General features: G+C 48.8%; 1 protein-coding gene across 4 annotated transcripts in view; it reads left to right on the top strand.

The window, feature by feature from the left end:
- LOC138526081 (multidrug resistance-associated protein 1-like) overlaps nucleotides 1-21791 on the top strand; it is a 1621759-nt gene that overhangs the window by 315990 nt on the left and 1283978 nt on the right. For all 4 annotated transcript variants that reach the window (XM_069636425.1, XM_069636424.1, XM_069636423.1 and 1 more), the window contains exon 6: nucleotides 12959-13213. In XM_069636425.1, the coding sequence (XP_069492526.1) occupies nucleotides 12959-13213 (255 nt within the window). The remainder of the gene's footprint in view (nucleotides 1-12958; nucleotides 13214-21791) is intronic.

The following is a 21791-nucleotide window of genomic DNA, read 5'->3' as shown; positions in this document are numbered from 1 at the left end:
CTTCCCCCCCACCCCCCACAACAGTCCCTCATGTGTCTTCCACAATGTTTGCGTCCAGGCATGCACGCGGAAGCATGAACATTAACTCCCTATTGGCCATTGCCAAAACCAGCATTGGGAGGCTGCCTAGAGGTGCACCTGGTGGTGCGTGCGGAGCGTCGGGGTGGGCTTGACTGCCGCGAACTGGCGGACGAAGAAGGGGCAGACTGTCCAGGTGGTGGTGGTGGTGGTGGGAATTGGCGGTCCATAGCATCCGCAATACGTGTGAGGACCTCCCGAACTCGGATGAGCTCCCCACACAGCCTGTCTGTGCATGCCTCCATCCCCTCCCTGGACTGCCTGGATGTCTCCGCAATCTCCTCCCTGAGACGGGCAGCCTCCTCCACGTGCTGCCCAACCAGCACAGTGAGACCCTGTTGCTGCTGGCTGATGCTGGCCAGGTCAAGGGCAGTGTCGGGCTCTCGTGGTGTGGCTGGTGTGCATTGTGATGCAGGCAGGTGAACAGATGGAGGCACCGGGGGGCTACTCAAAGCTCCCATGGTCTCATCACCAGTGACGTTGGAGCCAGGTGTGTGTGGTGGTGATGGCTGGGGGGTTCCAGGGGGGCTTGGGGTGTGCATGCCCAGGTCGAATTCTGTTGGGTCCTCCACATCAGATAATGGAGCAGTGGCTGCCGCCTCTCCTGCCGAACTGGCTGCAGCTGATGGTGGTCCCTCGGTGGCTGTGATCGGTGGTGGTGAGTGGACCTCCGGAGGTGGGGCAGTTGGCTTTGGTGTGGCCTTGGCAGTGGCGCTCGACCGATGTTTGAGACTCTGCAAATGGAGCCTTGTGCCTTTTCCCCTGGATTTTGTGGGTGTGTCCTCTGTGGGCTGTGGCCTTTTTTTCTTCTGCGCAGGGGGTGCCTGGGATGCATTCCCATCATCGTCACTGTCTGTATGTGACCCTGTCGGTGACAAGAAGGGGGATGGCATTGGTTACGGTTCGATGTACTTAATGCAGGATACATCATCAATGCAGTTGTGGGCATTTGGACTTCATTGTGAAGGATGCAGGTGATGAGTCAGTTCAGTGGCTCATCCATGCAGTGTTGTGTGTGGCACTTGGCTCTGTTGATGTGTGCATGTGTGTGTGTTTGGGTCTGGCACTGACATGGGCAGGATGACTGTTTGGCCATCCATGAGGTGATTCTGGGCTGACATTTGCGGGGACCAGTAGATTCACATTGCATGCTTTCATTGGTACACTTGCCTCCAACCGAAGTGCCTGCCACTCCATGCTCCATCCTCCCGACTCCCTCGATGCATTCAACTCCTTTGAGGTTGGCACATGTCTCCTCCCATTCTTTTAGTTTAATTGGCGACCCCGATCCAACTGCTGTGGCAATGTTGTGATTTTCTGCCAAGATCATTCTGACCCGGAGTCTAAGGTCATCCCATCTTTTCCGGCACTCACGTACATTGCCGGTGCTGGTGCCCACAGCACTTACTTTCAGTGCCACCTCCTCCCAGATTGCTTTTTTTGGAGGAGTGTCTCCCGCCGCATGTCGTTTGCGAAGACCACTGCAGCATTTTCAGATAGGGTCTGTGTCAGCATTAGTAGCTCCTCAGTTGAAAACTTTTTTTTCCGCTGGCGGTCAGTTGTTTTTTTGAGAGCCTTGGGCATGGTAAGGGTGTTCCAGATATTTTCCAACAGCAAAGTACTACAAACAGGTCCAGGGGGCAGAGGATGGCAATGGATTGTGTTTTTAAAGATGGCCGCCGTGCTCTTTCCCGTTCCTGTGCAATGACGCTGTTTCCGGTTCCGCTATTTAACAGTCACCGCTATTAGCGGTGACCGCTATTTGCATGCTGCGTCAAGGCGGAGATGCTATCTGCACTGTCCTCGAAGCCGGTAAGGGGCTATTGGGGAAGTTTAGCAGCATGGCAGTTGGGGCATTACCGGCATGGCGCGATGGTTGTGTCTGCGTACTCGTAATGGTACGTTAAGGGCGCCATGCCGGTAATTTGCGATTTTTAGCGCGCAACGTGTAATGAGGCCCTCAGTCTTTTGACTTTCCACAACATCTGATTGCGCTACTTCTTCTGGAAGGCATGAAACACATTGGTGCTGTTTGTTCCACACTTGTGATTGCCACATGCAATACAGGTTATGCTCTTTTCCTCCTAAATACTTCTATCAGGAAGGCAGCTCTCCTGCCACCCTTGCTTTCCCACTCATATATTAACCAAGTGCTGATAATGGCCTTTTCTCACACTTGCTCTTCTTTGGTTTAAACAATACTTATTTAGGTAATTTCCAACTATTGCTTCTTTCTCTCTGGCAATAGGGTACACAATCAACATGCTCCTTAATTGCCCTCTCTTTGCTTTGGTAATGTTGGTTCTTATTAACTTGCTTTGGTATTGCCTTATTTTGGCTTTGACAATGATAGTTCTTATTAGCTTCTTGTAATATTGCCTTCCCTTGACTTGGACAATTATTCTGACCTTTTATCAGTATAATGATACCTCACTCGTCTGTTGCCAAAGTTCTTATTCTGCCACTTCAGCTTCTTTGTATCAGTTTGGCAGTCAAAATGATCATTATTTTGCCACTTCAATTTCTTTACATCAGTTTGGTATTCAAAATAATTAGTTCCGGTCAGCGGGCGATCACAGAGCATTTCCGGGGTCACACAATGCTAGTGAACTCACTGGGTATCGCATACGCATCTGCTCACTCCGTTGCCTCCCGGTCTCTTGCTTCCACTGCTTTGCTCTGCCTGACCAACTGCTTCTCTTCACTTCCAGTGGCCTATGCTGGTCGGGAAAGGAGTGTTCCCCGTTCCAGAGACACTCTGGTGCCTGCCAGCCACTGGAGCCCCACTCACAATGGTTAAAGCTTTTAAAAAGGAACTCTCCCTCCTGCACAACCTCTGCATTGTCTTCAGGGTGAAATCTTTCCAAAACAAAGCTTCCTGCTGCGCGGCCTCTGCATACAAGGTCTTTGAAGGTAGAGACCCTCTCAGAACCGGCATCCGATCTGCAAACAGCGACGGCTCCGGCGTCTGTGCTTTCCTCCAACTTCTGCTGCAACTGCAACATGGAGTTACTGCAATCACACCACCTTCGACTACGTCTCCTTATGGTCTTCACCTGAGGGGGCCTTTTATACCTACCAGTCCCACCCAGGTTTGGGTCATTAACACTATTAGACTGCAACTTGCAGTCCAGTGCCTCTGAATCCCTCTTTGTCTCACTAGTTTGGGCATTGTGGGACTTGAAGTCTCAAATGTTCAAATTACTTTTTACTTTGAATGTTGTTTCCAAATTTTCCAACTTCATTTCTATCCTTAATTATCTCTTCTAAATGAGTTTTATAAGGATTTAATGTGTGGTTCTGATTTACAGGGGAATTAGAATCTTCACCACCATCAATAGAATTACCTTTGGGAAAGAAAATCTCCCTCCGACAGCAAGCCATTACATATTCTGGCATTACTGAAATGTCTTCCTCTGAGGAAGACAAATACTGTGTCCCTCCCAACAGAGTCCTCCTGTTCCCCTGCAGCCCTTCTCCTCCTAGGTGATCCTCCCAGAAAATGCCACTCCCAGGGTCAGGATTAGGTAGCGGCTCACTTCCCCAGGCTACCTGAGAGAAGACTTTAGGTAGGGCCTTTGTGAGGACTCAGCAGGATTCATCACACAGGGTAGCTTGCCATTAGATTTGGACTATCCCAGGCCATGTCCTCCTCCTCAAACAACCATGTGGTGTCATTCAATGGTTCGAATTGTAGATTAAAATCACCTGCCAGTAGGTGATCTAACCTATTGCTAAGTAATCTAACCTATTGCACACCATGTGGAGAGAATTTACAGTGTCAGAACAGTTCACTCTATTATAGATATTGAAAGGAATGCTAAGTAATTATTCATGATAGGCAGAGGATTCTACTTTCACTCAAATCAGCTGCATAGTGATGAATGCTTTACAGTGTCACAGCATCCAGCTTACTCACTTGGGAAAACTCCATCCACTGTATGAGCTTTAAAGGACAACTCAAAGAGGAAAATGTTTGATTTCTGTCCTAAGCAGTGGGTGTATGTATTCATGCTCAGCCTCACCACAGCAGGAGTAGGTTGGCTGTTGGTGCTCTCATTCCTCTCACGTGAGACAATCCTAAGCACACACAGTGTGCTGGTAACTGTATGTGTGAACTCCCCAGACAGCCCAAGAGAAGTCGCCACCTCAGTGCTCTAATGATTGGTAGGGTCTAGCATTCTTGTTGGAGCTTTAAGTGGAGGCAGTATTGGTCGTACTTTTTTTTCTCCACTTTATATTTATTAAATTTAGTCAACATCAAGAACAACACTCATACAATCTAAGAAAGTCCCCATCCTAGAAAACATATAATACCCCTTCTCCCCCTCCCCCCACATACCCCTCCCAACACACCCTCCCCCCCCGAACAGAGAGCTACACAGTGTTCAACAGAACAAAAACAAAGGTACACCATGGCTGGGACAAAGACCCAGAACCAATTAAGGCTGTTTAGCAACATATCTCTATCGACAAGGTCCCAGATAAACACAAAACATCAGGTGACACATTCCATTTCAAGACCAAATCCCACTCCACCCTCCCATCATCAAGTTCCGTGCAGGGCCCAAGATTTTAGAGCCTCAAGGCTTCACAGTCCGCACTCAAAAGCACAACAGCCCAATCCTGCAAAAAAGAGGACATGTTATCATTGACAATGGCTGCGAGTTTCTCATATGTAAAGATTGCCAAAAGTGTATTAAACCATTCCAATTTCGTTGGGGCCTGAGAACTTTTCCACTTCTGGGCCAGAGTCATTCTCCCAGCCCTCAACATCACACTCACCACCCTAGAAAAAGGTAATTCTTCGCACTCAGGCCTAGGGGTACCCAAGAGAATGTCCATGGGATGGATGGAGGGAGGAACAGGTTCCCAGGATATCCTTGATCCAACTCAGCAACTCCGTCCAGTAGACCTGAATAACCGGACACTCACACTACATGTGGAACCAGGTTCCTCTACCAATGCAAGCTCTAGGACACCTAGGAGATACACCTGGAAACATTTTGGACAAGGAAACTCGTGGCCGGTGCCAAAAGTGGGGAATCTTAAAGTTATGCTCCATGGCTACCATATAGAGCTTCCCCCCCAGAAATTGACCTGAAAACAGAATCCCAAGCACGATCATCGAGGGTTGTACCCAGTCTCTCCTCCCATGCACCCCTGAATGTCTGCCTACCCTCCAAATCAGCCATAACTAGCACATTGTAGATTTTCAAAAGAAGTCAAAGGACGAGAGAGGGAAGCCACCCAGTCTGCTTGAGTAAGAATAAACATGAGCCGCAAGTAATCAAAGATAGAAAGAGGCTTCTCCTGAAGCACATCTGATAAACTGGCAAAATCAATAAAACTTCCCTGGTTAAACAATTGTGCGGCCCTCTCTATTCCCTGGTCTGACCACGACTGCGTCCCTTGAAAACCTTTGGTCCCCAAGTCGAGCAGAGGACCCCACAAGGAAGAAAGTGGGGAGGGCCACAGTGAGAACGACTTGTTGTCCCTGTGTGGCCTTCACTGCGCCCAAAGAACCGACAAGATCAGATGGGACCTAGCTGCTGCAGGTCAGGAACGAGGAGGGCCCCAGAGCAAATCCCTAACCTTATGAGGGTGAATCTGTACATCTTCAACGTACGTCCTGAGGTCATCCCGCATATGCTCTAGCATCACCCACAACTGAGCCGCCTTGTAATACAGCTTGAAGTCCGGCAGGCCAAATCCTCTGAACGCCTTTGGGCGGTACAAGGTATCAAATTTTATTCTAGCCCTCTTACCACCCCACACAAAGCGAAGAAGACGCATTCGAAGAGATGCAAAAGTCCCCACACCGCACCCCAGAAACCGCCTCATTGTGTCTGACGGCAATGGCAAAGGGCTCCATAGCCAGAGCATACAAAAGGGGAGAAAGAGGGCATCCCTGACGCGTTCCTCTAGAAAGCGAGAAGCCCAGAGAGGTAAAACCATTAATTAGAACCCGCACGGAGGGAGCATTGTACAAGGCCGAAACCCATCCACAGAATTGATCACCGAAACCCATTTTACGGAGCACCTTTCCCATATATGACCATTCTACGTGGTCAAAAGCTTTTTCAGAGTGCAGCGAGAGGAGGTAAGCCTCAGATTCCCGCTTGGACACCTCATACATCAGGTCCACCGTTTTTCTAATATTGTCAGATCCCTGACGTCCGGGAACAAAGCCCACCTGGTCTCTGTGAACCAACGAGGGAATGAATCTAGACAACCTGGTCGCCAGGAGCCTGGCCAATATTTTCACGTCAACATTTAACAATGAGATGGGCCAATAGGACTGACATAACGAAGGGTCCTTCCCCTCTTTAAGAATGACCACAATGAGAGCCAACATCACGGAGGGGGGGAAGACAGCCAGTATCCAAGGCCGAGTTATACACCCTAGCCAAAATCGGAGCCAAGGTGGAGTGAAACGTTTTGAAAACCGGAGGGTGAATCCGTCATCCCCTGGAGCAGTACCATTCTTCAGAGATGCAATGGCATAAATAGCCTCCTGGGTAGAGATGGGGAGCTCCAAGGAGGCCGAACTCTCTCGCTGTAGACAGGGGATTGGAAGCGACTCAAAGTACCGATCCACTTCGGATCCATCCCTGGTGTACTCGGTCGCATAAAGCTTTTCGTAGTACAACTTAAATTTTTCCGCAATTTGGTCATCCCCAAGCAGTTTTTCACCCCCCTGGTCAGAAATAGAATTAACTCACCTACTTGTTACGCTCACCTGGTATCCACGGGGACGCCACCCAGCTGCGGGGACTCTGGTGCCCTTCTCAGCCGCTCCCTGGTATAATCAGCGGGGAAGTTCTGCCTGGAAAACAGGTGGGCAATGTTCAAGACTGGGCAACTGGGGTAAGAGCCTCCCAACAACCTGTATGCCCGCAGCCCCTCCCTGGATCTTTCCTCACCTTGTTATGGGTTTTGGCATGCTCTCCGTCCTGCCTTCTTGGCAGGGGCGCGTTGTCCTTTGTGGGCGAGTGGGATCTAGTTACTTCACTGATGCTGCCCTTTAGAGTATTTCGGGTAGGTCTTATTACTGTTATACTGTAAGCCTTTCTTGGATTCAATAATGTCTTTTCTCTCTCCTTAGGTGCGCGGAAGTTCGCTGTGGAATGTAGGCTGAATTTGGACTCACCGGCAGGTGATGGTGTTTCGAGAGCACCTTGATGTGGTAAGTAGGCGCTATGCGCAGCGCTATGATGCCTTGCCTTTGCTAACCCATAGTCTTTTGGGACTTCTTGCTCATCCGGAGCAAGAAGTCCCAAGGCGGTGCTGGTTGATGGGCGACTTGAGAGGTAAGCTGCCTGCACAATTGTAAATGTCTAATGTGTTGTTTCTCTCCTTTTGCAGATCTGACGGTCCAGGAGGCTCGCTGTTCCTTGGGTGCTGTTAGCAGGAGCAGAGGGCAGCTAGCGGTGGAATCACAGGTAAGCTGCTGCTAATAACGAAGTCCCTTTTGTTTCTCAGGTGCTGTTCTTCCGAGGTTTGCAGATGCTGCTGAACACGGTGAGCGTCACGTTGCAGGATTGCAAAGTAACGCAAAGCGTGTTTTCCAAGTCGGGTGTGGTTTAAATAGCATCAAGAAAGTATTCCAGGTAAAATAGTCCCTAGGCTACCACACGCAAAACACTATACCACATAGTTTAGTTCCAAGGAGCCAAGCTATGCGGATGCCTCCATGTTGACTGGCTTTGAAATAAAGTAGTTCCCAAGCACAAGTCTTCATTAAGTATGAGCCTGGCGCCAAAAGTGCCAGGACTGGCCCCAAAAGGGCCTAGGCAAAGGATGCCTAAGCTTGTTGGGGGGCCTGAGCCGAGACCCCTCCTGACCCATGGCCCTGCCGGGGGGGGGTTTCAGGAAGTGGGTCGTGACAGCACTCCCCCCCCCCAAGGCCCCTCTCAAGGTGTTCCTTCTGTCCGGCCCTGGTTATTTGGAAAGTTGCGATGATATGTTCTGATCAGACGTGGTGCATGAATGTTTTCACAGGGTTCCCAGGATCTGTCTTGGGGTCCAAATCCTTTCCAATCGACTAGGTAATATAACCTTCCCCTCGAATACTTGGAATCCAAGATGCTTCTGACTTTGATTTCTGGTTCTACGTCAATAAGTAGGGGTTTTGGTGGTGTCCCAACCCGTGTACCGGGCTGCATCGGTTTTAATAGGGACACATGAAATACTGTGTGAATCTGTAGGTTAGGTGGTAAGTCTAGTTTGACGGCCGCTGAATTTAATAATTGCCTTGATGGTGTAAGGTCCTAAGTACCTGGGTTGAAAAGTCTGGGTTCCCTTGATGGGTACAAACTTGGCAGCCAGTCAAACCTTGTCTCCTACCTGATAGTCTGGGGCCTTTTTCCGGTGTTGGTCGGCAAATTGCTTTTGCTTTTCTTTGGCGAAAATAAGATGTTCTTTGGCCTTTTTGAAAGCCTGAGTGATGTTGATGTGAAGAGTTTTTACTGCTGGCATTTTCAAATTTGTTGGGACATCTAATTCTGAGGTACGTGGGTGCCTACCATAAAGGGTATAAAAGGGTGTATGTCCGGTACTGGAGTGCAAGGAGTTGTTATATGCGTACTCGGCTATCCATAACAAATCTTTCCAGTCTCTTAGTTCATGGTGTAACATGCACCGTAGGTATTGTTTGAGGGTCTGGTTGGTCCTCTCGGTCTGACCGTCCATTTGGGGGTGATGGCTAGTGGATAGCCTGACGTCAATTTGTGCCATTGCATACAATTTTTTCCTGAAGTTGGAGATGAACTGGCTACCTCGATAGGAGATCAGGACTGATGGGAAGCCATGTAGTTTTACAATACCATCCAGGGACACTTTGGCTAGAGTGGGTGCGTCAGGGAGGTCTTTGAGTGGAAAAAAAGTGTGCCATCTTTGAGAACAAGTCCACGACTACCAGGATGGTGTTAAACCCTTGACTGGGAGGTAGGTCAGTGATGAAGTCAAGGGAAAGAGTGTGCCAGGGAGTGGGAGGAATGTCTAAAGTTTGCAGAAGACCGGATGGTTTTTGTTTTTGCGACTTGTTTTGCGCACAGACTCCGCAGGACTGAACATATTGGATGACATCTTTACGCCAGGCAGGCCACCAGAAGTTCTGTTTTACCTTGGCTAGAGTCTTGGTGATTCCTGGGTGCCCTTCGATCAGGGAATCATGATAACTAGCACCAATTTGTTGTTGTAAGTCTTTGGTGGGTACATACAACCGATCCTTAAAAAATGGTAAGTGATCTTTAATGGAATATTGTTCTCCTTGCGCTTGCCATGCGAGGAAGGCATCTGGGCTCATGGTTCGTTGAATCTTATCTCTCAGTTCAACTTGGGTTAAGGCCGTAGTGAGGCCCAAGAGCTTGTCTTCCGGTATGATGGGGACTGGGTCTGGGGGCTTATATACCAAGTCATCAGTGCCTATACGAGAGAGTGCGTCAGCTTTTCCATTCCTGACCCCTGGTCGAAAAGTGATGACATAGTCGTATTCGGCGAAGAAAAGGGCCCACCACAATTGGCGTGAAGACTGGGCTTTAGCTGTCTTAAGGTATTGCAGGTTTCGGTGGTCTGTGATAACTTTAATGGTGTGTCTGGCCCTCAGAAGGTAGTGCCGCCAAGCCGTAAAGGCGGATTAAGTAGGTCATCAGTCTACTGTGTCAATGTGCAAGTGGAAAAGCAATTCAAGCATATCAAGTTATTCTTTAAGGGCTCTGCTGTAAATGCCAGGACTCTCAGTGTATCTTGTGGTATGCTTAGGAGTTGTCGTCCAAAACATCTGGAGAGCCAACGTTTGCAAATCCCTGGTCTAATCAAGACCAAATGACTCAATACTTTTCGCATGACCTAGGATTCTTGGGAATTCACTGCCTCCATCACGAAAGTTGAAGAACAAGGGAATTCTCTCTAATTCCTACCTATCCTTTACCTGTCAAGATGATGCACTGGTGCAGAAATCAAATCATCAACTTTAACAAATCTGAAAGATCCTCGCTGTGCTCTATTCAAACCACTGCACGGATTTCATGAGATCCTTGATCCTTCCCTCTTTGGGAAATGATTCCTTCATACATTTATAGAACACGCCCTCTCTCCTTCACTCCATGCTGCAGGATGTATCATTGGCCACACCAGTGAGGCAAAGGGGTGGTTACCATCTTGGCATGGTTTAAAGGGGCTGAGTGGCAATACAAGAACGTGGATAAGTAACGAAGTTCCCCAGAGTTATTGCCGCTTGCCAGGATTCGCAAACGCCCACAGGGAGCAGGCTTCCGAAGTTCGATGGTGTGTTAACCATTCTAGACTTTGATTACTCTTCTACCTTAGCTGCTGGGAAACATCCTACATACTGACGTCCATGCAGTAGGTGTCAGTTCGATTGGGCTGCTTTATTGCAGTTCTGCTAGGCAAGTAGGGAAAGAAACGGGTGACACAAGATTTACTTCTCAACAGGAACCCCATAACTGTGACAGGTGAAAAGGAGTGACAGCATTAACCGGAGTCGGATGCCAACAATTGAGAGTGACAAGTTTAGATGAGTCTATGTAGCAGGAGCTCACACTAAAGGCAAGTCAACATGTTACTGCCTGGAACAGGCTGCAGACAAACTCATTTCCATAGATTCATTGTTGCAAAGCATGCATGTGCTGAAGAATTTTAGAAGCCAGTCTTTTAGCACAGCTTTTGTACATTTAGACCTGGCTCCTGCTGCAAATCCAAGTTAGACCTTAACTTTTGCAGTGTATCTAACGCTTCAGGTTTAGTTAAGTGAAAGGGGCTAACTAAAGTTCCAACTTAACAAAGGGTGCAAGATGAACTGAAAGTCCAGGGTGACTTTTACTCAATCTGATCTCATATAGGTGTTCCATTCCGGGTTTGAGCCTTTGAATATAGACTGTATCCACTGTCTCTTGTTTCCCGGGAATTCTCCAGGTACTCCTTTTTTTCCGCCTTGGACTTCAGGGTTTCCCACACCCTCTTCTAGCTTGTCTCAAAGTCTCTCAACCTGGGTTTCTTGAATTCAGGCTCAACGGTGGCCTTAACCCTGATTCCCTTTCCAAAATCGAAATCTCTCTCAGTTTTAGGCTTTAGGGTTTCCTGCACCCATCTTTTTTACTTTGGATCTTGGTCTGTTCAATCGCTTTAACTTCTTTGCAAGAAGTGCTGGTTTTATTCTACTCACTGAATTTCACTGGACGTCCAGGTCAGGATATGACTGTGAGGGTGACAGATGCCGAAAGAGGTGAAGATGGTGGAGGAATGGAATGCTAGGGTAAACTGGTTGTAAGGAAACAAGTGCTCAAAAGGGTTTAAGAAGATGTGACAGACCAAATCGAAAAGGAGATATCCACAGATGCAAGGTGGCTAAAAAAGACAAGGAGTTGAACGAGAGAGATTGAGACCTCCTAAAATAATTGATAAAGGAAATTGAACATCAACGTCAAATCAGGACAAGCAGGGGTTGGGAAGGTAAAGGAGCAAAGGTGGAGATAAAGAAACAGGTATGTGTTAGTGAGTAAGATAGGAGTCACTTGTGGAGTATAGGAGCTGGGACCTCGGGAAGGAGAGCTCTACACAGAGTAGTTGGTAATGCCCTCTTTATTCATCCAACTTCAGCAGAGGGCACCTACTTTGCCCTCTGCTGTGCTCATCTCCATTCACCCTCTGACAGTCACCTCTCTCTACCCTTTGGGTTTGAAAAGTGCCTTTATGGGGTGCTCAGATCTTTACCCCATTCTCCCTGCTCCCTCCTGAAACGACACATGTGTCCCTCTAGCCCATTCCGAGATTTCCTGCTAGATAAGAGAGGGGTAATGTGAAACCTATTGCAGTTCCAGGTGTTTTTCCAGGTGTTTTTAGTCCAGGTCACACAACCTGGCCTTGGAGCATCTCTTTTAATATCAAATCTGGCTTTAGGGGCTGGGACTGGATTCCTCAGTAGTCTTCCCCCTCCCACATCTGGGGTTAATTCTTGTTTTGGTCTAGGCTTTCCATCTGACCCAGTGGTGGATCCCCAGGTAACGCAATGCAGGATTTCCAGTGGTTTCACTGCCTCCTTAGTACTTCTGAAAGGGACAGTGACTTCTGGGGTTTCCATGTCATTTAGAGAAATCAGAGGCTTAAGTTCTAACATAAAGTAAATGAAATGGTATCTCAAAAGTGTAGGAATTTATATTTTACAACTAGATTTACCCTGTATTCATTTCATATCATTTGTGAAGGGATATGTTGGTATGTCTTTTAAACTGTAATCAAACACATAAAGAAATTAATCGCTTGTAGACCATCAGCATGTGTGCAAGAGCTAGCATTTCAGAAATACAATGTTGAATGTGGAAAAATATAGTCCATGTATCATTTAGTTTAAAGTATTTTCAAAATGTGATACTTTAATATATAAAGGTAATGTTTTAGGTACATTTCAGACATTGAAGGAGTATTGCCTATTTGGACATGTGTAAGATTTTATGCTAAAAGAATTCTAATTAAAAATGTTATTGTAATCAGCAGGTATTGCTCTCAAATAATGTGTGTACATCTGTTTACCAATCAGAAGACTGTTGTGTGTGAAATGTTGATTGACGGTTGTAGTCTGCTACACCTTCGCAGACTTCTGTTATCAATGTACATATTTGATATGTTAAGCAGGGACAAGGTGCAATATGCTATCACAGTCCTTACTGTACCAGCCTTCAAATAGTTGGGTAACTTGGGACCATTTTCAATAAAAGGAAATGGAGGGGTTTGTTCTGAACGTATTCTTTTGTTACAATATTATTCAAGAACACGTCTACAACTACAGCTCTTAAATGTCACCTATGCTTGAAAAAGGTATGTCCATGTTTCCATTAACCTATGGATTTTTTTGTTGTAGTCTCTGAATTTAGCAAATTCTTCACGAAGTAGGTTCACAACTGGGGAACTTGTGAACTTGATGTCATCCGATGCCCAGCAGCTCATGGACCTAACTGTGAACCTCAACCTCCTCTGGTCGGCGCCATTCCAGATTCTGATGGCTATTGCCTTTCTCTGGCAGGAGTTGGGTCCCTCTGTGCTGGCAGGTGTAGCAGTACTTGTTCTGGTCATACCGATCAATGCCTTTGTGGCATCTAGAGTAAAGCTACTCAAGGTAAGACACTACATTTCTATAAACACCCTAAAAGAGCACTCTGGAAAACATTAGTTTCATCAAAGCACAACATGCTTACTCCATCCACTAGGCTTTGCTAGGTGGAGAGTAGAGAGAAAGAATAGGGAAACCTTGGGACATATTACAAAATTATAGAGACAATACCCATTGGTTAAAACTGTGATGTACTAAGCATGATAAGCTATATTTATGATATGTACTGCATTCATTTGCCAGATAGTTTATTGGCATTGATGTCAAATACAAATCCTTATCTACTGAGATCTCTTGTGAAAGAGTTGTGTAAACAGTCCTTACGCATGAAAAAGGTTTCTTCAATAGTTTCAGGATTTGTAAGTTCTCTTGCATTGCCCGATTATAGGGATTGTTCCGGGGAGTGACAGCTAATAAGAAGTATGTCCTGTTTGTTTTGCTTTGCCTCTTGAATTTTGGAACACAGACAAGATGTGCGAAATTGGTAAATGAATCCTGCAAAGGCGGGTAATGAAGGAAATTGGAAGTCAGGAAAAATTGACTTGCTCTATAAATTGGAAAATCTCACGGGGTTCCACTTCTTGATATCAGGAAGGGTGCTTTTACTAACTGTTTACTATCTTTATTCAGCGATTGTTACAAGATTGGGTAATTGAAAAAAAAAAACGGGATCTTTGCAAACAAAGACAAATGTCAGTATGTTTCTGATCTTCTGTGAAGTAACTTTGTCAAATGTTTCTTCTGCGGGTTCAGGTATATTGGTTTTCTTGGCATCAAAAGCAAGTGCCCAAGTTTCTGGCATCGTATACGACATAACTAACACAGTGATAAAGTCTTGTGTGCAGATAGGTCAGGAATCACTAGAGAAGATAATCTGGGGTGTGTTTATGCTTTCCCCAGCTATCTCTTTACCCACCTTTCCAAACTCACAATAATATCCCTGACCTCAGCTCATAGCTTCCCTGACAGTTTGGTCCTGCCTAGGACCAACTACGCTTCCATGACCCTGCCTGTTCCTACTAGCTAGGTCTACCTCCTCTCTCTCCTCTTGGTTCCTTTTCTGACCACCCGATGTTCCTGTCTTCGCTTTCCTTTCCTCTCCTGATATTATCTTCTCAGTTACCTATGCACAACCTTTGGTACCCCTATCACCTCCTCCTTGTATGGTCCGCTCTTAAGCCTCTCCAAGATCTATGTCTCACTCTGAAGTTACCTCCTCCGTCTCACTACCCGTCTCTGAGGAGGCCATTTTTTATTTCCCCTGGGTCCTAACCAACTCCTTCTGAACTTCGGGTTCAATCACTTCCTCTTGACTTCCACTCCCTCGTCCTGATGTTATGTTCTCTTTCTGCTACCATCCTTCTCGTGATTGTATCACTGCCTCACTTACTACCTTAATTCTGGACTCCTCCTCCTTCTCCATGTCTTCCTCCCTTGTTACCACCTCCTCTCTGGTTACCATCTCCTTCTGTTTATTCTCACCCTTTGATGTTACCACCTTCTTCTGCTCACCGTCTGATGTCACCACCTCCTCATAGACCCACTTAGTTCTTAGCACCGCCTCCTGCTTTCCACTTCTGATCATCTCCACTCTCCTCCGTCTCTCTAGTCACTCCTTCTTCTACCACTCTCTATTATCGAGACTTCTACAATCACAAGCCTCCTGCTCCTACAACCCACACTGAGCAACTGTATCTGGGTAGTCATAACTTGGATATTGTGTCATTGTACATTCCACAACCCTTGTAAAATTACTCCTTTAAACTGATGGGTGAATCTGCAATTGTAACAAAATGCACATTATCATTGTCAATAAAAAAAGACTCCTTTTCCCTTAAAGTTATGTTGTCCATTTTAATGTTAGAGTTTTGTGTATGCTTATCGGAAGCTTTAGGGTCTGTCAATAGGGAGGGGTGCACTACTATGACCCAGTAGTGTCTTAAAAGGTACTTTGGCCAGATATACCCTTTCATGGTTGGTCTTTTCTACTAGGCTGATGGTGTTGGGTCAGTGTTGTGATGTGCTTTGTTTTATGGATGGATGGATGCATTCAACTCAAGATTGCCAGGGTGTCCTTATAGCCCATATAGAGCTAGGGTGTCCCTATAACCCATATAGAGAAGGGGAACATAGACAACAATATATAGGAACTCTCCTCATGGGATAAATAAATGCAACAAATTAATAAGTTAATCAAATCAACATAAGAATTAATTCTCAATCATATGGTCAATGGAGCAAGAGCAAATAAACACTATTCAACATTTTTTATTTAGACAAGTTCAGTAAATAATACATCTGAACACATACATAGAAGAGATTTCATCTAAACAGAAATGATTGTTCGAGGGGATTGGGTCCTCCGACGTATTCCATATCTATGACATGTAATCACCACAGCTGTGCTGCTTCGGAAACTTTTTTCGGCGTCTGCGTCCTGCGTCGATGACGTCGATGCGCCGTCGTCGAGGACCTCCTCCGACATCCGACGTCATCCGACGTCATCCGATGTGATAAGTAGGACGCATGACGCCGTAGCCTCAGTTCAGTTTTTTCCGCGAACGTGTTGCTTCGTGAATCTCGGTTAACGCCTCGACTCTTTGGAGTTCTGTTCTTCGAACCTGTTCGTTTTTGTGAAAATCCTTTGTGTGAAGATGTCTTCTACTTCGTCTTCGATCCCGCGTCCGGGCTTCAAGAAGTGCAGGGAGTGTGGGTCCAAGATGTTGGTGACGGACTCGCACGACGCCTGCCTCTGGTGCCTCGGGGAGGCCCACAACACGGATGACTGTATCGACTGCCAGTCGCTCACGTCCAAAGCCTTACGCGAACGTAAGAAGAAGTTGTCGGTAGGTCGGGTGTCCAAGCCCCGGAAGTCGAAGTCTGCGGGGCTTTCGACGGATGATTCGAGAGGTGACTCTCAGCGTCATCGTCGGAAGTCTCGTGGGTCTCCTTCTAGGAGTCGGTCTCGCCACTCCTCAGCCTCTTCGAGGCATTCTCGGAAGCGCCGACACCGGTCTTCTTCCAGGTCCTCTTCGGAGGACTCTGCCCTGCACGTCGCTTACCCCATCAGCCGTGCGACGCCAGAGGAATGGGCTTCCTTCGGGAAGAAAATGCTGGTGATTCTCGAGTCGCAGGGTACTAAGCCATCCGCGCCCCCGAGTGGGGTCAGTCGTGAGAGGTCGAGAGACACCGCTCTCAAGAGTGGTCGGCACGAGTCACGGGAGAGGTCCCATTCGGACAAGGAGACTCGTTCTCGACGTACCCGTTTCAGGTCCCGGTCCTCGACGCGTTCGAGACCGTGTGCACCTGTGAGGTCTTCGAGGAAGACATCGAAGTCTGAGGCGTCGAGGGCGTCGACAGGCTTTCTCGAGGCTCCGGCTCCGAGGAAGTCGTCAAAGCCGTCGACGCTCAGGTCGTCGAAGGACACGCTCGGGGCTCCGGCTTCGAGGGCTGTGTCGACGCCGCCGATGCTGGCGGCGCTGCATCTGACGTCGACGCCGATTTACTCGACGTCGACGCCGATCCTCTCGGTGCCGATGCCTGTTCTCTCGACGCCGGCGCCATCGACGCCTTTCGTGTCGGAGGTACCCCGTGGCATGGGGGAACCCCCTAGGAAGGCTCTGGTTAAGAGCAAGCACTTCTTTTCGCCACCTGGAATATATTTCGGAGGCGGATGAGGATTCTGATGGCCTGGTTCCTAGTCAGGTTCCAGATGAAATTGTCTCGGGCCATAGTCAGTTTGACGATTTGAGGCAGTCACTGCATGATGCCAGTGGACTGGACACCTCTCCGGAGGTGGAGTTTTGTAGGCCTGAGCCTGGCTCTCATGCTGATTCCTCGTACCGACGCCTTATGGCCAGGGTTTCTGAGTACTTGGGATGGTCTGCTCCCCCAGGGGAGTTTGTGCAGGATGATCTCACGGACATCCTTGATGTTGGTCCCCCAACTGACCCGGTACTGCCGTTCCATATGGCTTTACAGAGAAGGGTGGCAGCGGCTTGGACTGCTCCAGAGAGTCTCCCGGCAGTGGGCAGGTCCTTGTCGCGAAAATACCGTCCAGCCAGTAGCGAACCCTGCTACTTGACCAGGCACCCCACTCCGGAGAGTTTGGTGGTGCAGGCGGCCACGGCCCCGGCAAAGCAGGCTTCGTACCCTACCATCCCTCCTGATAGGGACGACAAACGTTTTGATGGCTGGGCGAAGAAAGTGTTTTCTTCTGGTGGTATGGCGCTTCAGGCGGCCAACTCCATTTGTGCCTTGTCTCGTTTCACACACACTCTGTGGAACTGTGTTGCGTTAGCGGCTGAACATATTCCCGAAGGGGACGAACGGGATGGTTTCCTTGCTAAGGTCCAGGATGGTAAGGATGCCATGTGTGAGTCCGTTCAGTCGGGTTTGGACTTAGCTGAATGCGTCAGTAGGTCCATGGCGGCGAGCACCGTGATACGCAGGTTTGCGTGGTTGCGGAAGTCGGGGTTTGCTCCTGATGTGCAGTCCCGGCTCCTCAACATGCCCTTTGACGGTGAACACTTTTTTGGCAGCAAGGCTGACGAGAGCCTTGAGAGGTTGCAGACCTCAAAAGCTGCAGCGAAGTCGTTGGGCTCTGCAGTTCGCCAAACTCCGCCTTTTTAGTCCTAGGGGACAGCAGTGGAGGGGTGGATCCTTTCGCTATTACTCGTCCTTCAGTAAAGCGAGAGGAGCTGGCAGTCAAAGAGGCCGATGCAGGGGTACCAGAGGTGGACGACAGGGTACCCGTGGTGCCAAGGCCGCTCTGGCAGTTGCCTCTTTGCCCTCAGGTAACACCGCAGCCGCTCCCACTCAGTCATGAGGCCATGTTCCATGGTTCGCCGGTTGGGGGAAGGCTGGTGCAGCATCTTGTAGAGTGGCAAGCCATTACTTCAGATGTGTGGGTTCTGGAGATCATAACCCACGGCTACGGTCTTCCCTTTTGGCACAGGCCTCGCGACAATCCAGCGGGGAACCTCTCTTTGCAGAGTCTGGATCCGCTCCTTGCGCAGGAAATTCAAGCCCTGCTGGAGAAAGGCGCCATAGAGCTGGTACCTGTGACGGAGAGGAACAAGGGATGGTATTCCCCTTATTTTTTGATTTCGAAGAAAGACGGGGGATTGAGACCCATCATGGACTTGCGTGGTTTGAACAAACTCCTCAGGAAGGACAAGTCCAAGATGGTTACTCTCTCTCAAGTCCTCCAGGCCCTTCAGCTTCAGGACTGGTTGGTGTCACTCGACCTCAAGGATGCTTACTTCCATGTGCCGATCCATCCCAAGCACAAGAAGTACCTGAGGTTCGCGGTTGGCGACTCCCACTTTCAGTTTCGGGTCCTGCCGTTCGGATTGACCTCCGCCCCGAGGGTTTTGACCAAGCTCATGGTGGTGGTGGCAGCGCATCTCAGGCAAGGGGGGATTCACGTCTACCCTTACCTGGACGATTGGTTGATCAGGGGGAGCTCTCCCGAGCAAGTCCTGGATCATCTGTCCGTCACCTGCCACTCCCTTCACAGGCTGGGCTTCTCCCTCAATTTAAAGAAGTCCCATTTGACGCCAACACAGCGGCTGCAGTACATCGGAGCAGTGCTCGACACTTCCCTGGGGCAGTGTTTTCCTCCCCAGGTGACGGCTCTTCACATTCAGCAGATGGTGCACAGGTTTCAGCATGCCCAGACGCTCCCAGCGTTCGAGTTCTTGAGGTTGCTCGACCTCATGGCATCCTGCATTCTTCTGGTGCCAGAGGCTCGCCTGCGGATGAGATCTTTGCAGTGGGCACTCAAGACGCAATGGTCGCAGTCCTCCGGAAGGATGTCGGACCCGGTTCAGGTGCCGCCCTCGGTCGCCCGGGACCTTCTGTGGTGGGCCGTCGAAGGCAACTTGATGAAGGGGGCTCCATTTTGGCTTCCCTGGCCGAAGGTGACGATCATGACGGATGCATCCCTCACGGGATGGGGAGCTCATGCCAACGGGCTGACAGTCAGCGGTCGTTGGTCTCCGTCGGAGTCCAGACTCCATATCATATCAATCTGTTGGAGCTGAGGGCCGTCAGGCTAGCCCTGAAGGCTTTTCTGCCGACTGTGCGAGGAAAGAGTGTCCTGATCCTGACGCACAACACAGGGGCCATGCACTACCTCAACAAAAAGGGGGGGCAGGGTCACTTCCTCTGTGCAGGGAGGCGATGCAGCTCTAGTTCTGGGCCATCCAGCTGGAAGTTTCGATCTCGGCAGTTCATCTGGCCGGAGACGAAAAACGTGACGGCGGACACTCTGAGCAGGCAGAGCGCGATCTCTCACGAGTGGGAGTTGGCTCAGGAGATTATCCTGGAGATCTTCGCCCTTTGGGGGACCCCTCAAGTGGATCTCTTCGCCTCCAGTGTCAACCGGAAGTGCGAAAGGTTTTGCTCGCGGGAATTTCCTCCAAAAGGAGCCTTAGGAGACTCGTTCGTGGTGGAGTGTTCATTCCCGCTGCTGTACGCGTTTCCTCCAGTCCCCGTCATCCCGCAAGTGCTGCGGAGGTTACAGAAGTTCGGTTCCCGGATGATCCTCATTGCTCCGGCGTGGGCTCGGAGGACGTGGTACCCGGACCTTCTCGACTTGTCCATCTGCCCTCCACGTCGTCTTCCCTACCGAGACGATCTGCTCTCACGGGAGGGGGGTCAGGTTCTCCATCCAGAGGTCAGATCCCTCAACCTTCACGCTTGGCTTCTGAAAGGTTGAGGTATAAGGATTGGGACCTCCCTGAAGACATGATGGAGGTGTTGCTTTCGGCCCGAAGGCCAGCAACAAAGTCTCTGTACCGTTGCCGTTGGCGTAAGTTCTGCGACTGGTGCAGAGTTCAGAATGTGGATCCTTTTGCATGTGACATCCCCATGGTTCTGTCCTTTTTACTTTCTTTGGCCCACAGGGGCTTGCAAGTGGGTACCGTTAAAGGTTACCTGGCGGCGCTGTCCATCTTTAAGCGCTCGTCTGAAGAGTGTTCTTACTTTAAAATCCCTTTAATTTCACAGTTTCTGAAAGGGCTCACTAATGTGTTCCCTCCGTCACCTTTCCTGATGCCCGGTTGTGATTTAAACCATGTTCTTAAGTTTCTTATGGGTGCTCCGTTTGAGCCTTTACATTCTTGCCCTTTGAGACTGTTAACTCTGAAAACTGTGTTTTTAGTTGCGGTTACTTCCGCTCGCAGAGTGAGTGAGTTACAGGCACTTTCAGTTAAGCCACCCTTCACTGTATTTCACAAGGACAGGGTTGTCCTTAGAGTTCGTCCTTCTTTTCTTCCAAAGGTAGTGACGGAATTTCATTTGGCCCAGAAGGTTGTTCTTCCGGCATTCTATCCTCCTCCGCATCCTGGTAAGGAAGAGGAGAGGCTCCATAGGCTTGATCCTAGGAGAGCTTTAAGCTTTTATGTTTCACGCATGTCCCGGGTCAGAGTGGACGATCAACTCTTTATTGGTTACGCTGGAAAGCGTTTGGGACAAGCTGTGACGAAACAGACTTTGTCTCGCTGGATTATTTTGGCCATCTCGGAGTGTTACCGCTTGGCGGGTAAGGACCCACCGGCTGGCTTGCGGGCCCATTCTACCAGGGGTATGGCTGCATCTACTGCCCTGCAGAGGGGTGTTCCTATTCGCAACATCTGTGATGCAGCCACCTGGGCTTCAGTACATACATTTGTACGTCACTATTCCCTCGATTCCATCCGAGGACAGGATCTGGCCTTTGGCAAGGCGGTCCTTTGCTCTGCTATTTGACTGGCTATTCTAAATTTTGATTCTAAATTCTTTCCCTCCTCCTTGCTGTGGTACTGCTGACCCAATCCCCTCGAAGAACAAGTTACTTTCTTACCTGGTAACGTTCTTTCGATGGGATGCTCCGACGACGTATTCCATATCACTCCCGCCCTGCCTTCCCCGCTGCAGAATTTCTTTTGCGATTGCAGCTTACGTTCCGCAAGGCTTTGTGTCTGACTGGCAGTTGACTAATGTCACATGTTCTGGGGGAAAAAACTACAACTGAGGCTACGGGCGTCGTGCGTCCTACTTATCACATCGGATGACGTCGGACGTCAGAGGAGGTCCTCGACGACGGCGCATTGACGTCATCGACGCAGGACGCAGACGCCGAAAAAAGTTTCCGAAGCAGCACAGCTGTGGTGATTACATGTCATAGATATGGAATACGTCGTCGGACCATCCCATCGAAAGAACGTTAACAGGTAAGAAAGTAACTTGTTCATCTACAAATGTGAAAAAACAGCAAAAAAGTGCTCATTTACAAATGGTCATAGAAGTTGTCTTCACTAGTTTTGACGAATAGCCGTGATGGAGAGACCTCGTCTTCTTCGGGTCCTAAGAGTGAGGCAATCTGTTATGTCTTTCTGGCTGGATGCTTAACAAACCCAATGTCACTTTGCTGGAAATTAGCACAATGTGGGACCCTCCCTGCATATCAATTAGACCCTAGTACAACAAACACAGTAGGACAATCACAGTGGCAGGGGATTTCCCCTGCCATGTGAACAGACAAAGGTGAGATGAAAAGGGGTTACTCCCCGTGCCGCCCCAAGGCCAAATATACGCT

The sequence above is a fragment of the Ambystoma mexicanum genome, chromosome 7p (assembly GCF_040938575.1).
Source record: "Ambystoma mexicanum isolate Mex_15411 chromosome 7p, UKY_AmexF1_1, whole genome shotgun sequence".
In the NCBI taxonomy this organism is placed as follows: Eukaryota; Metazoa; Chordata; class Amphibia; order Caudata; family Ambystomatidae; genus Ambystoma; species Ambystoma mexicanum.
The sequence above is the reverse complement of the archived record's forward strand: the minus strand, read 5'-3'. Positions and strand labels throughout refer to the sequence as shown.